General features: G+C 41.7%; 1 protein-coding gene across 3 annotated transcripts in view; it reads left to right on the top strand.

The window, feature by feature from the left end:
• The window catches only part of HMCN1 (hemicentin 1), a 414,195-nt gene that overhangs the window by 384,529 nt on the left and 14,343 nt on the right, over positions 1-15,323 (top strand). For all 3 annotated transcript variants that reach the window (XM_048482504.1, XM_048482503.1, XM_048482502.1), the window contains exons 89-98: positions 264-434; positions 1,747-1,917; positions 4,064-4,234; positions 5,180-5,350; positions 6,460-6,630; positions 10,181-10,330; positions 11,353-11,490; positions 12,374-12,495; positions 13,818-14,055; positions 15,154-15,216. In XM_048482504.1, the coding sequence (XP_048338461.1) occupies positions 264-434; positions 1,747-1,917; positions 4,064-4,234; positions 5,180-5,350; positions 6,460-6,630; positions 10,181-10,330; positions 11,353-11,490; positions 12,374-12,495; positions 13,818-14,055; positions 15,154-15,216 (1,566 nt within the window). The remainder of the gene's footprint in view (positions 1-263; positions 435-1,746; positions 1,918-4,063; positions 4,235-5,179; positions 5,351-6,459; positions 6,631-10,180; positions 10,331-11,352; positions 11,491-12,373; positions 12,496-13,817; positions 14,056-15,153; positions 15,217-15,323) is intronic.

Raw genomic sequence — 15,323 nt, 5'->3', positions numbered from 1 at the left:
TTTTTTTCCATGATTTTGCCCCCCCCCCCCCACGTGATTAGATCAGCTGCGCTGGGGAATCTGTAACTAGGCTTATTTTTGGAGTAGGGCTTATATTTCAAGCATCCTCTACAAATCCCAAAAAAATCATGCTAGGGCTTATTTTTGAGGTCGGTCTTATTTTTGGGGAAACAGGGCAGAAACTCAGAACCTAGTTTTGCTCGTACGAGCCACATTTAATATATATATATATAGTAATGTCATATTTTTTCTGTTTTCTTTAGTGGATGGCAACTGGTCAGAGTGGAGTTCCTGGGAAGAGTGTTCTAAAACCTGTGGCCAAGGTGACAAGACAAGGACTAGAACTTGTAGCAACCCTCCAGTCCAACATGGTGGACGGTCATGTGATGGGAATGCTGTGGAGTCAATCATGTGCAACATTAGGCCTTGTCCAGGTGAGAAGATAGAAAATTCTTAGTGACATGCATGTGACAGGCTTCATATGGATTCCGTTCTGTTCTTTAGGATGTTGATTCTATGGTTTTTTGTTCTATCATGTTTAACTTTTTGCTACATGCCAAGCCAAAAAAAGTCAACAGTCTAAATGTTTGCATTTCTTTCTCTCAAAAAGAAATCAGCTGGTACAGATTACAAATTACGGAATTACCCAAGGTCATAACAGAGAAGCTATAGCAGGGATGAGAATGAAATTTGGTCCAGCTAGTGACCTAATAGCCTAATAGTGTACATCTTTTGTGTACTACTTCTGTTATTGTTTTCTCACTGCCACTTGTTTTATGGGAGACCCCTTTACTGGTTTGCTTACTTGAGTTCATCACCACTTTCATATCCAGAATAGTTGGTTGAGAAAATAATTTTAAAACACCATCAATCTAATAATTCCCAGGTATCAGCATAATGAAAATTTAAGCTCCTAAATCAATAAATAAAAGAACCATCACTAAAAGTAGCATTAAAAGGCAACATTATAGTAAGAGCTTGGCAGAAAAGAAAGGTCATAATTTACAGAATATAATAGGTACACCTGCATGACTCTCAGGGGATATAAATTCCATAACTCTGGCCTAACACAGAGAAATAAAGTAAACATAGATTTGAAAGGCACCTCCAGGGTCATCTAGTCCAACCCTAGTGAAGGAAATTTACAACTACCCCCACAGTAGTTGGGGGCTAGTTTGGGATGGATTTTATTGGCAGTTCACAGACTTTGAGTGTCTAAGGAGTTTTCTATGATCTAAGAATAATTTGCCTAGAAAACCAATTTCACTGTTAGATGCTTTAATCACAATGGATGTTTTATAATAATTATTAAAATCAGTGGAATGGATTCAATCCAAATTGTCATGAGTAGAGCCAAGTTCACAGAACAAGACTTTCCCACCTCACCCTGCTGCAGCAGTCTATGGAATACCCTAAAACTGTTTTTAGGGGATAGGACACCTCCAAACATAGCATGCGGGTAGGGTGGAGGATCTGATTTTAATGATTTTATGTTTTGTGATTTTACCTTTAAATTGTGAGCAGGTCTATGAAGAAGTGGCATATAAAATAATTTAAATAAGTAAGCATGGGACCACAGCAGGAAGGAAATGGACAAACATCACACATGCACATCTTCCACTAATGAAAGTGCAGTTCTGCTAGTATAAGTGCCATTCTCCCAGGAAAATAACTCCTTTGGATCCAACCCACTGTTTCTGAGAAAGAAAACAATGTTCCATTTAGACTTGAAATTTTGTCTCCTAGTTAACGGTGCTTGGGGTTCTTGGCTTCCTTGGGGACCTTGCAGTGAGACATGTGGCAAAGGAACTCATACCAGACTAAGATTATGCAATAACCCCCCTCCATCATTTGATGGCTCTGCCTGCGATGGACCTGATGCACAGATGCAAGTTTGCAGTGAGCAAGACTGTCCTGGTAAGTTTCAAATTTTGCACATTATTCATTTCTAGCACGTTGTCTTTTCAAGAAAGATTATTTGGTTCATTTTAAAAGATCGTGCAATATAAAGAACTCCCACCCCACTTTAAAGCCTGGAAGGTTGTAGAGAAAACATCCCTTCCTAACTTTCTGTGCGTTTGTTTCCTACCATTAATGAACAGATCCCACTGAAAAACTCCCTGATTGCAGAAAGCTGTGCTCATAGAAGGACTGCAAATGCCCAGTGAATCAGGTCCTCCTATTTGTGTACAATAGTGTTGCAACATCATTCTTCAGATTAAAAAAAACAGTTTGCTTTATTGAGAGAAAACCAGGTTTCCCACAAACTATGAAATAGACTATTTGGAACCACAAACTATGAAATAGACTATTTTAAAAAAACGTTCCTCCTTTTATTTATAAATTCTGTGCTGATGGTATCCCAGGAAACTAAGCTTGAGCGAAACTGAAAAAATTTGGTAAAATTTGGATTCAGCTTGATTCAGCTGTAAAATTATTGTTATAGCCTAATCAGTCAAATCTGATTCACCATACCCAAATTTATTCAGATTTACCAAAAAATTCAGGTTTGTTTGCATTTTTTGGTATTTTTTTAGTGTTTTTCCATTTTTGGCCTGCAGGGGGCGCATTTTTAAGCTAGTGGAATCAAAATTTCACAGTACCCTCAGGAGACTCTCCTGATGATATCACCCAGGTTTGGTGAAGTTTGGTTTGGGGGTCCAATGTTATGGACCCCCAAAGGGGGCACCCCCCATTGTTTCCAATGGGAGCTAGTAGAAGAGTTGGAAGTGTTGTTTACCTAAATTTGGCATGAATTGGGGGGAATTTAAAGGGAGCCTCACTATGATGCTCTCTTTAAATCCCCCCAATCCATGCCGAGTTTAGGCAAACAACAATGTGGGGGTCCCTTTAAACCTCCCTATGAGGCTCCCTTTAAACCCGCCCCCCCCCAATCCATTTGAACGCCCCAATCACAATTCAGATTTGGGCATTCAAATAGATTCAGTTTCGGCTTCAATTTGGGCTGCTTGAATTCGGCCTGAATACAAGCCAAATTGGCTGAATGAGCCTGATTTGGCTGTTTTGGCAATTTGGCCATGCTGAATTGCCAAGCCTAGTTAGAACCTTAACCATATAGCTGTATGCTTTTGCTACTGCACCACTGACTTGATCAAAGACAGAGGAGTTAAATAATCAAAACATGTAATAACTCCTAAATAAAAAATGACCTCCCCGTTTATCTCACCATCTAATTAATAACCATATTTGAAAGAATCCCATTGTAATGCTTTCTCTAAAACATGCCACATTAAGCGGCTAATAGAAGAATCTCATATTTGACCTCCTCCCCCAGTTCCATATATTAAATTAGTATAGGGTTCAGTATAGCCTTCTGTCTGATTGATACTTTTGTATGTTCAGGGGGTTGTTGTTTTTCCATAGAGCAGCATTTAAAAATGGTACAGTTTGGAAAAGTACTAACTTGTGCTTTTACCAAATGTGTAAATGGGACCTAAAGAGCTGACTGCAACTTGGGCGGTGTTCAGCTAGAGATGGTTCTTTTACTACCTGTGTGAGCTCTTCCTGAGAGTGGTTTTTTTCCACACCACCCAAATTAAAACATCTTGCAGACATTATTTTTTTTAAAAAAAAGTTTTGGCTTTTTTTGTTTGCGCTGCATGGGAACAACAGTTCTTTCTGTTTTTTAATTTTTTTCTAATATGTATCTTCAAAGCTACTGAGGTATGGAGACTCAAAATCTATGCATATTGCTGATTCTCATATTCTGTCCCCATAGCTTCAAAGATAGCTCAGAGGGGGAAAAAAGGAAACATGACACACTCACATAATTGGCAGGCAATACTGCATTTATTAGTCTGAGAGTGTGTACCTGGTCCAAGGTCACCTAGCAAGCGTCTGTGTCGAAGTTGGGATTCAAGTCTGGGTTTCCCTAGTCTGAATCTGACATTCTAACCACTACACTACCTTGGCTTTCATTATTCTTGCAGTCCACTGTGATTATACAGACTACAGATGGAACTAATGCTTCAGTGGTGAAAAGGGAGCAGGGCTTGGTGGATATTAACTGTGAGAGTTTGTAAAAGATATACTCTTTATCCAGTGAATGGCAAATGGGCTCCATGGTCCAGCTGGACAGCCTGTACAGTATCCTGTGGAGGTGGCACTCGACAGAGAACAAGAGATTGCTCAGATCCCCTTCCACAGTACGGTGGACACAAATGTGAAGGAAACGACATACAGATAGACTTTTGTAATAGTGACTTGTGCCCTGGTAAGTACCTTTAGGATTAGAGCGATGGAGTGCTGAGCAGGTTTAGAAAGCAGAGGCACTTTCCTATCTTCACCTGGTGCCACTTAGAAGCCAAATCAAATTATGGCTCTTGATAGTTACCATTCTGTATTTTGGGGGATTTAAACATTAATTTCTAGAAAGTTCTCTGCTACCTATTTCTGGCTGTTAGATCAATTACAGAAATATAACTCAAATTTGTTTCATTAATATACATGCCTGGGAATTGCTTTATGCTGCTACATTTTAAGATGTGGCTGAAATGGAACTGCTTACCATTTTCAGAAAAGACACGCTGGTTGGTCAAAGTGTTCCCTTTCTGTGACAATGGTGGTTTCTGCACAGCCCAAATTTAACCAGCTGAGGAAGCTACTTATCCCATTTTGGGGGAGAACTTCGCACAGGGCTCTCCCCCAAAACAAGGTTAGCCCATTATATTTCCCTCAACCCAGATCTGACAAAAATCACTATAACTAGCAATCTTTTTGGAGAAACCAAAGGAGCGAAATCAACTCGTACTGTTTGCAGTCACTTCCCGGAGAGGTGAAATATCCAGTGTGAAGGGACATGGGAAACTGGGTTCATTAATAATGTGTAACACACGTTATTAGTGTGCTGTGCAGAAACCACCAATGGCTGCCATAAGGTCACGTCACTCCTCACAAGCAGAAGCTTTCCATAGTAAATCATTCAGAAATACTTACTGTCAGAATTGCAGTAGTGGTAGAGGAATCAAACCATATCATTTACATGCAGTATGAAAAACATCTTAGATTTCCCACCGTGATGGAAATCACATACGAAAAGGAATACGAAGCAGTACATCTCCCATAATTCAGATATTTTCAAAATTATTCAGTTGGACTTTCTGATGTCTCCTGTATCCTCAAGTTGTACTATTACTGACTGAAAATGTTCTGTTTCAAGTTCACGGTAACTGGGGTCCCTGGAGCAATTGGGGAACTTGTAGCCGAACATGTAATAGTGGTCAGATGAGGAGATACCGGTCCTGTGACAATCCTCGTCCGTTCAATGGTGGAAGAGCCTGCACAGGTGCTGATACACAAATACAGAGATGCAATATAGAGCTGTGTCCTGGTAAGTTATAGGTATGCATACATGCGAGAAAATAAATCTGTTATTTCTTTGAAAAATTTACAAAGATAAGCAGAAGTACAGATCTTTCAGAAAAGGTTCTCTGTAACTCTTTGAGTAGGCAGCATCGGGCCTAATAGATGTGAAATGTTAACATATCTACCAGTTGGATTATCAGTCTTTTAGGGCACAGATGTCACAATTGCAGATCTATGTCTTCAAATGTAGGCCATCCCAGTTGAGTCTAAATGGGTTGTATCGAAAGGGTGTTGGCCATGGTGCTGATTTCTCCTTTTACTTTTTATCTACTGTATTTCCTTTTCTAACTGGGTTTACGTTGACTATTGGAGCTGTAAAAGGGAAAACATGATTGACTGTGATTGATAGATTGTGGGGTTACCACCCTTTAATCCATCTTTAGGATTATGCCGTCACTCCCCAATGTGATGGGGAACAGATCCATATCTGAAGACACATGTATGCAACAATGACATGTCCTTTGAGTGTTACAAACTCAGGTTGCTGGTTGTTTAGTCAAAGTTTAGTCAAAGTCTAATTCTTAAAAGGCACTGCAAGTACAGTTGTCAGGACTTCACTTGAAGTTCCTTGCAAGGCACAGTGCAATTAGCCTCTTCACTTGTCTCTTTAGCTTTGTGGCCTTCAGACTTTCCAGAGCTGGGATCTACTAGCAAGCAAGAGGGACCCACTGATGTGGAAGCATGTGATCTATTTGTCACATGACAGGAATAGGAGGAGCTAGAGTTACTGAACCTTTCAATGTTAGATCTTTTATGATGCTGCGTAACATTGCTTTGCCCTTCTGATACTCCTTTCTACAAGCTTGCAAAGAGAGGCATGGTATGTAGCACCCTACTGTTTGCAACAGGTACTAAATGACAACTCTGTAGAGGCTTGTCACCCACTAGATGCGACTGGTGACTGACCAGGGACTCTAGCCCCTATTTCTCTAATGCCAGTTAGTCCAAAGGTACCTATGTCTTTTGGATGGTACCTAAACCTTTGTTGTTCCTTCATGTTGTTAAGGGTAAATGTCAGAGGCAATAGTGACACGGTTAACTGTTTCTCAACCAACTCTGGGTACTGATTTACAGTGGATGGTAACTGGGGTCCGTGGCAACCTTGGAGCACCTGTTCTGCATCTTGTGGAAGAGGGGAGCAGACCCGTTCACGTCTGTGCAATTATCCATCTCCATCTGACAACGGACGTCCTTGTCCTGGAGACAGCTCGCAGATATCCAGGTGTAACATTGTAACTTGTCCAGGTAGGCAGAGCAAAGACTTATACTTGCAGAGAAATGAACAAGAAAAGAAAATAATAAATACTGTTCAACTCATAATGGATAGATCTGGCTTAGGATGTTTATAGTTGGTTCGTTCCATTTGCACATTATCCCTCCAAGTATCATGTCACATAGAATTCATGGAAATTGTGGAATTCTCACTCCCATCCACTGAAATTGTCTGAATTACATTCTCCCAGGGTCAAAGGGACATCTCTCTAATCTCTCAAGAGTATTTTGACATTCTGTCATGAACACAGTAGCATTGCACAAGAATCTCATAAATATTTTTGCAAGAGGCGAAACGTCTTTTACTGTTTTTTCATTATTTATGTAAATGCATTAGCTATGCCCTACCTTTCCCTTGGCTCAAGACAGGTTACGATTCCAAGATTAAAACATATAAGTATCCAGTAAACATCCTATTGTCATTTCTTATTTACTTCATTTATACTTCACTTTCCTCTCTAATGGGGACCCAAAGTGGCTTACCAGTTTTTCCCCTTTTCCCTTCTCTATCACCCCCCAGAAAATAGCTGCAGCTTAAACTCCATGTTTACATATCCTATGTAAAGCCGTCCTGAGTCCTTTGGGACAGTGGATGGGGTATAAGTGTAATAAATAAATAAATATCTTTACAGCCTTGCAGAGTCCCCTAGAAGTTTTTAAAGATGGTGCCTCTTTCATCTTTGGAAAGCCCATTCTATAAAACAATAGCCTCTATGGAGAAGGAATGGGCTCTAGCAGATGCCAAGCAATTAGAAGTCAGCAATTAGAAGACTACAGTTGGCCCTCAGGGATATATGGGGAGAGATGGTCCATCAGTTACATAAATCCTAGGCTGTGAAGATCTTTAAATCTCCATTATTGATCTCTAAAGCTCCAGTATTGGAGCTCAACACTTTCAATCAATTGCCAACAATCAATTGCCAACAATTACTGACAACTTGTTAACAATAGCAATAAAAGTAGCTGTGTTGCAGTAGAACAGCTAGACTCAAGTCCAATCACACCAATATGAGACAGAATGGTGATCCCAGTCAATAGGTGGGTGAGGTCTTGCAAAAAAGCTACTCAGGATACAAAGGTACAATGCACATTGTAATCAGTTTGATTAGAGCAGAGGGGAAATGCTTGGGGATTTGGTTGTTGTCCTGAGTACATCTTTTCTCCTCCTCCTCCTCCTTGCTTGCCATTCAGGGCAGCTGGCTGTGTTGAGAGGAGCACCAGGGGCACTGCTGATGGGGAAAGAATACACTTGGTTGCTACCACCACAGATTGGTGCATATGCTACTTCTGTGGCTTTGAGTAGTGGATGGCAAAATGCACTGGTGCCATTGGAGAAGATGAAGTGCCACCACTGCTGCTTGGCAGATGTGGGGTACAAGGAACTCCCCAGTGACGTAGATATAGATTTTTTTATGGGGGGCTCGGGGGCATGGCCACACCTCCCCAAGCCCCGCCCCTGGCCTCAGTGCTTATAAAAGCAGCTCTCCAAGGCCAGAGATGGCAGACTCCCCTGCCCTGCCTGCCCCGCCCCCTCCCACCAGCTGGGTTCCCAGCTGTTAGCCGGCAGTCCCTTCTCCCTCCCCTCTAAGCAGAGGGGTAGCTAGAGAAAATGGAGCCTGGTGCAAAGCCTGAGGTTTGTGCCCCTCCCATGGGTGGCTGCTGGGATGCTGAAATCCACCCCCAACAGCATCACTTTCAATGGTGTTTAAATTAGGGAGCCCAGATTCTGCTTTGAAGTCCCCAGTTAAAACAACATTGAAAGTGATGCTATTTTGGGGTGGATTATCCCCCACCCTGAAACAGCATCACTTCCAAGGTTTAATCTGGGGACCTCAGATTCTCCCTTTAAATCATGCCGAAGGGGTTGGATTCAAAAGGAGAATCTGGGGAAATTTGGAGGGTGCTTGCTGTCAGGGGTCAATTGTTAAGCTAGCATCACCAAACTTTCAGGACACTCTCCTGATGATACCACCCAGGTTTGGTGAAGTTTGGTTCAGGGGGTCCAAAGTTATGGACCTTCAAAGGTGTAGCCCCCATCTTCTATTAGCTCCCATTGGAAACAATGGGGGATGGGGGCACCCCTTTTGGGAGTCCATAACTTTGGACCCTATGAGCCAACCTTCACCAAACCTGGGTAGTGTCAGAAGGAGACTCTCCTGAAGATACCACGTAGGTTTAGTGAAGTTTTATTGAGGGGGTCCAAAGATATGGGCCCTCAAAAGGGTAGCCCCATCTACTATTAGCTCCCATTGGAAACAATGGGGGATGGAGCACCCCCTTTGAGGGTCCATAACTTTGGACCCCCTGAACCAAACTTCACCAAACTTGGCTGGTATCATCAGGAGTGTCACTTGACGATAGCCTGCAATTCTGGTGCCACTAGCCATAACAATGCACCCCCTGCAGGCCCAAAACTGAAAAAAACACTTTAAAATACAAAAAACCCACAAACGGGGGGTGGAGCTTCAGACATGCAATGGGGGGGGCGGGGGTTGAACCCGAGAACCCTCCCTTGCCTATGTCCTTGGAACTCCCTCAGGTAATAGTGGGGCCTGCAGGTCCCCAGGCACCTAGAACTGGCTTGGCTCTTTGACTTTTCAGAAACCATTACCAGAATAAATAGAGGAGGCTTAGCAATACAGCATCTAACTCTCGGTGCTTGTGTTCTGAGCATTTGGGTCATTATTCTTGATGTTGGCCTTTCTAAAAGTAAACAAATAAATCTCAGGAAACATCTGTTAGCTCATTCTGACCAGCTCACCCTCTCAGAGAGCCTCTGGCTGCCAGTGTAGATAGTACTGAGCTGGCGGTCTGGTGGCCTGAATCTATATAAGACAGCTTTACAAATTATTCAGGGATGAATTTGGAACCAGCAAATATCTGCATACGAATGCAATCATTTATCATTTGGAAAGGCTGCAAGTTGTTAACAATGTGGCATAATGCAAGGGAAGCGACTTGTAGATCTCTGTACCTGAAAGCATACAAATATGTAAAAATCTGGTCGGTCAAGTGTCATGAAAACATTTTTTAAAGCACATGCACAAATGTCCTTGCTGTTGGCAACACTCGCTGTATTTTAACTTATTTCCTTAAATGTGGCACCAGAACACAGAAGTCTTATGTTTCAGTATGATTAATATACTCTGGTGTTCTGGCCAAGATCCTAACCAAATAATTGCATAGTGCCTGCCTGAATTCCCCAAGTAGTTCGTTCTGTTTCTTTTTTCTTTCATAATTTGTTGTGTTAACCATGGTTTGTGAGGTTAAACAATAATTGCTTTTTTTGCTCAAAGGACTCCTCTTCTCATAAGATGACTCTGGATATATTTCTGGGGATATGTATCCTCGTATAAGTGTGGTAACGTCATCATTTTAGTATGCTGTTTCATGTTTAATTAATCAAAGTGGGCCCTGTGATCATACTACAGCTCTGAGTATGAGGAATTACACTGTTTCCCCTTTGAAATATCACAAAAGAAGACTCTTTACAGATTTCTTCCTTCCATTTCCCTGGCAATAGGTGGACCTCCACATGCTAGGGGAAGTGTTATTGGCAACATTAATGATGTGGAGTTTGGAATAGCTTTTCTGAATGCCACCATAATAGAAAATCCAGATATGGACACAAGAAGAATACAAGCCAAGATTACAAATATCCCTCGGAGTCTTGGTAAGTCTGTTTCTTTATACTTAAGAGTTTTCTCTAGGTTTGTCAAACTTCCACATGTTATTCCATTGAAATAGTGATCTAGTGTTGGTAAGAATGGCCCATATTAACCCAATGTGTTTATTTTGTCTGACAAGCTCCTCTTATGACAGAACATAGAATGCAAAATTAGTTGCCTCAATAACAAGTCTTATACTTGTCCAGAAATAAGACCAATAAAATATGGCATTCTGAATTAGTATGCTGAGATGATCATGGTTATGATGAAAGAAGAGGTTATGATGAATATGAATATCCTTAAGTTTTTGGCTGTAAAAAAAACCTCTTCCGAAAACTGATTTATGATTTGCATTGCAGGTGTCGTAAAAATATTTAATTGGTTGCTGTTGTTGGTAACTGTCACAATCTTCACTCATCAGAGCCTAATAGAGCACAGCCCTTATCTGTGAAATCTGGTGTACTCCGAACTCCCACCACCTTAGCCTCGCCATAGGCTGTGTCCTTTGCAGTAGGAGAAGATGTTACCTCTCATGGATCCCTTGTATACAAAGGTCTTGTTTGGCCAGATGATCAAAATCCCTGTGGCCTCCCCCTCTCAATGCATCTCCCTCCACCATGGCAGTCAAAGCATTTGAGGAGACTCCCTCAACCCTAGAGAGTAGCCAGGGTGTCACCACTCTCTATTCCTGATTGCAATCAGGAGTGGCTGGGACAGTTTCTCTGAGGTTCTTGGAAGATGCATGCCATAGCAGTGGTGGCGAACCTTTGGGACTCCAGATGTTATGGACTACAATTCCCATCAGCCCCTGCCAGCACGGCCAATTGGCCATGCTGGCAGGGGCTGATGGGAATTGTAGTCCATAACATCTGGAGTCCCAAAGGTTCGCCACCACGGTGCTATAGTAACAAAAGCGGATGTTTATAAAATTGTCAAGTGATGTTCTAAACTACTTTCGAGGACTTCTAGAAGGCAGAATGGAAATATTTGTTTTGTTCATCTTTTGGTTTGCTTTTCGGTTGTCCAGGTCCAGTCATGAAAGCACTAGTTTCTATTATAAGTCCTATTTATTGGACAACTGCCAAGGAAATTGGAGAGGCTTTGAATGGGTTCTCACTTACCAATGCTATTTTCAAGAGGGAGACACAAGTGGAATTTGCAACAGGTTAGTTAAAAATGAGATGCAGGATTCCTTTTTGCATGGCCAATGTAAAGGTTTGTTCAAAACAATTTACTATTTATTGAGTTTGGGGCACTCTGCCTTCTGGGACACATCAGAAGGTGCAGTGTTAGCAGCAAAAGATGAGTTGGTTTTTATACTCCACTTTCCTCTACATTTAAGGAGTCTCAAAGCAGCTTATAATCACCTACCCCTCCCCTCACAACAGGACCATGTGAGATGGGTGAGGCTGAGAGAGTTCTGAAGAACTGTGATTAGCCCAAGATCATCCTGTAGGCTTCACGTGAAGGAGTGGGGAAACAAACCCAGTTCACCAGATTGGGGTCCATTGCTCATGTGGAGGAGTGGGGAATCAAACCTAGTTCTCCAGATTAGAGTCCCTTGCTCTTGACCAGTATATCATGTGTACACTACACATACCTGCCTCTTACTACAGCACATATACGCTACACATACCTGCCTCTTACTTCTGAGCAGGGGCAGAGAGAGGGGAAACGGCGCCTGAAGCATGCGCGCGCCCTGCACCCCTGCTGCAGCGCTGCCTGCCCCGGAATGCCCCTGGCCCGGCCACACCCCCACTGCAGCACCGCCCACAACATTGTGCCCTCCCTCTGGCCTGTTGGTGCTATGCCAGTGCTTCTGAGCACCATCAAACTGTAAGAATTTGGGTACAGACTAACTTCAACATTTTTGGTTAGTCTTCTTGTAACCACTGTCACCTGTTCACTCCAAGACCGTGGCTTTAAAAAAGGATAAATGAAAATTTAAACGGTTTACTTAATTACTTAAGTACTTAATGAATTTCAAATCTAGGGTTGCTTATAGACAATCTGCTTCACCCATTAAGAACTATTCTTGTGATTTACAGGGGAAATCTTAAGAATGACTCACATAGCTCGTGGCTTGGACTCAGACGGTTCTTTGCTCTTAGATGTGGTTGTCAATGGCTATGTACTGCAGCTACAGTCTTCAGCTGAAGTTAATGTGAAGGTAAATTAGAAATTGCTGCATTAGGAAGTAACCTTCCTAAACCTTTAAGATTTTGTTTCATATACTCAATGATCCTGATTTGCTGGCATATAAGAGGGAGAAGTACTGGAGGCATGAATTTGATAAGTTTGCAGGGCAATCCTATGCAGAGTTACTAGAGTCTAATCCCAGTTATTTTAATAGGCTGAGACTGGAGTAACTGCATAGAACTGTACTGTACAATAGAAGCTGCATTTTTGGGGATAAAACAAAATGACCACTCCCTGCTTGGATAGACAGGCCATATGATCAATTATACCACTTTTAAAGCCATTTAAGAACTCCTACAGGTAAAGTCTGCTTTAATGATCTGCTGACTCTGTTGGTCACAATTCAGTTCTAGTCCTTTAAATTTCTTCTCCTTCTCCTTTTTACCATACTAGTACCTTTGTTCCAAATTCTAAACACATTCATTTTTGAAAAGCCTTTTTCTTTCCTTCTTCTCTTCACCTCTGAAAGCTGTTGATTGCCTCCATTTTGAGCATAGTTCTCTGCTTCCTAAAGGGGTTGCTTTTAGCAGCCAGTCACACAGATTAGTGTCACAACTCCGCCTGCAGTTTAAGAAGCAGTTTGGGAGTCATATAGCATGGGCAATGCATTAATCTTGGCTTCCTGCCATTCTGTTCTATGAGTCCACATTGTTGGATAGAAAAGGTGGAAATCTGGGATGAGGTTTTCCCACAAATGAGAAGATAAGAAATATTGGGTTAAGTGCAGCAGGCTGATACACTGGCATTGTAAAGGTGTGTTTCCACCTACATTGTCTGTGAGTGGTAGTCAGTGCTGGAAGTAAATTTACCAATACATTACTTTTGTACTGTTCACCTGTTTTGACTTGTACTTCACTGTTGGAGAGTGAGTACACTGAGAGTATAGGGATTTAAGGAGAAACATAGGCAGAGACCATTGCAAGAGCAAGAAACAGTATTTGTTGGTCACAATATAAATTTTGGGCATCAGCTACTGTGAAGAGAAATAAAATCAAAAGGTTTTTTTTCATTCTAAAAGTTTCAATATAGTGGGGAGAAGGGAATGTGGCATTTTTGTTTCTTATTTGGCTCAAATATCAAAGTCTTTTGGTCCATTTTGAGACCAGTTGATCTGCCATTCAAAGTGGAAAGACTGAGAGATTGCAATTTTGCTCTATTACATTAATTGCAAGCATTTTAAAGGAATTCTATACTGATGGTTGTGTATTCCTGCATATTAGGCATAGTGTTGTAGGAAGTGGCCTAGTGTCATGCCAGTGTCCTCTGAATCTGAAGTTTTTATTTTCATTTCAGGATTATACAGAAGATTACATTCAGACAGGCCCTGGTCAGCTGTATTCTTATTCCACACGGCTGTTCACCACAGACGGAGTTAGTGTCCCTTATACGTGGAACCATACCATTACGTACGATCAGGACAGTGGAAGAATGCCCTTCTTGGTAGAAACACTCCAAGCTTACTCCATTGAAACAGAATATAACCCACTTGAAGAAGCTCTAACTTTTAACATCCAAGCTTCCATTGCAAAAGGTATGTGGGGCAAATGGCACCTTTAAGTTTGTACAAAATTATTTCTTTGTTGACACAACCTCTGAAGTGAATTGCATCTTATAAATGAGGCTATTGACTTACCTGTCAATCTTGCTATATAATTGAGCAGTGTGTTCCCGACGATGAGCCAGAAAAAGCGAGAGTTGCTGGAAAGTGTAGTCCTTGGCCCAAATTTCAGCTCTTCTTGGAAGGGCAAGGACTACAGTTCCCAGCTGCCCTTGCTGTAAGAAGTCATACTTTCCTCCTTCCCCGCACAATGTTCTTCTCCCTACCAGGACTAGGTCCTATGGTGAACTTTGAAGAACTTCCTGCCTGGGAATGTGGGATGAACTCTGTCAAGCCACAGCTGAGCTGGAATAGCCCCTTTGCAGAGTTAGGGGAGTCTGTGTGTGGGAATGGAATATGAGAAAGGAGAGCCCATTTTTAAAGTTAGGGGAGCCTGTCTGTCTGTCTGTCTGTCTGTCTGTCTGTCTGTCTGTCTGTCTGTCTGTCTCTGTGTGTGTGAGAGAGAGAGGGGGGGGGAGGGGGGAATGAATCTGTAAGTAAGCTTTTTTTTCAACTGAATAATCAAACTAGGTTTTTGTTATCTGTGTTAAATTATGGGGCCAAGCAGGGAGGAAAGGCAGCAGGGGTTGGCACCATAAACCAACCAACAGTTTTCTGGAGCCCATTGTATTTGTTTGAACAGTGGGCTTTACTGCTAGTTTGGAATAAATTTCAACAATGGAAATGGGTTTCCAACTTCCAGGATTACCTCTCCTAGAATTATAGTTTATCTCTGAACTACATATATCAGTTCTCCTGGAGAAAATTATTTCTTTACTGAGGTTCCCCTATCTCTTCCTTCCCCAGGGTTCACCTCAAATTCTCCAGGAATTTTCCAACCTGGAAGCTTATTTCCATTAGAAGCACACCTTGTACTCCTTGAAGCGAGTACATTTTTGCATAAATGTTTGTTTAATTGTAGATTGAAAACTTTTCAACCAAGATGCACAGTGGTCCAATGAAGAGCTTTTGAAAAGGCATATGATAATCACATTCTATTAATCTAGATAATGTTTTAATTCTTTTATCTAGGAGACCATAGTAACCAATGTCCTAATGGATTTAGTTTGGACTCTACTGGCCCCTATTGTTCAGGTAAGAGAATGGTTGGTAATCTAGCTAAATACTGAGAATGTAACCCCTCCACAGATCTGAAAATTCTTGCCCAATGAAGAAGCCCTGTGCAACAAACATACCCCTTC

The sequence above is a fragment of the Sphaerodactylus townsendi genome, unplaced genomic scaffold (assembly GCF_021028975.2).
Source record: "Sphaerodactylus townsendi isolate TG3544 unplaced genomic scaffold, MPM_Stown_v2.3 scaffold_18, whole genome shotgun sequence".
Lineage (NCBI taxonomy): Eukaryota > Metazoa > Chordata > Lepidosauria > Squamata > Sphaerodactylidae > Sphaerodactylus > Sphaerodactylus townsendi.
The sequence above is the reverse complement of the archived record's forward strand: the minus strand, read 5'-3'. Positions and strand labels throughout refer to the sequence as shown.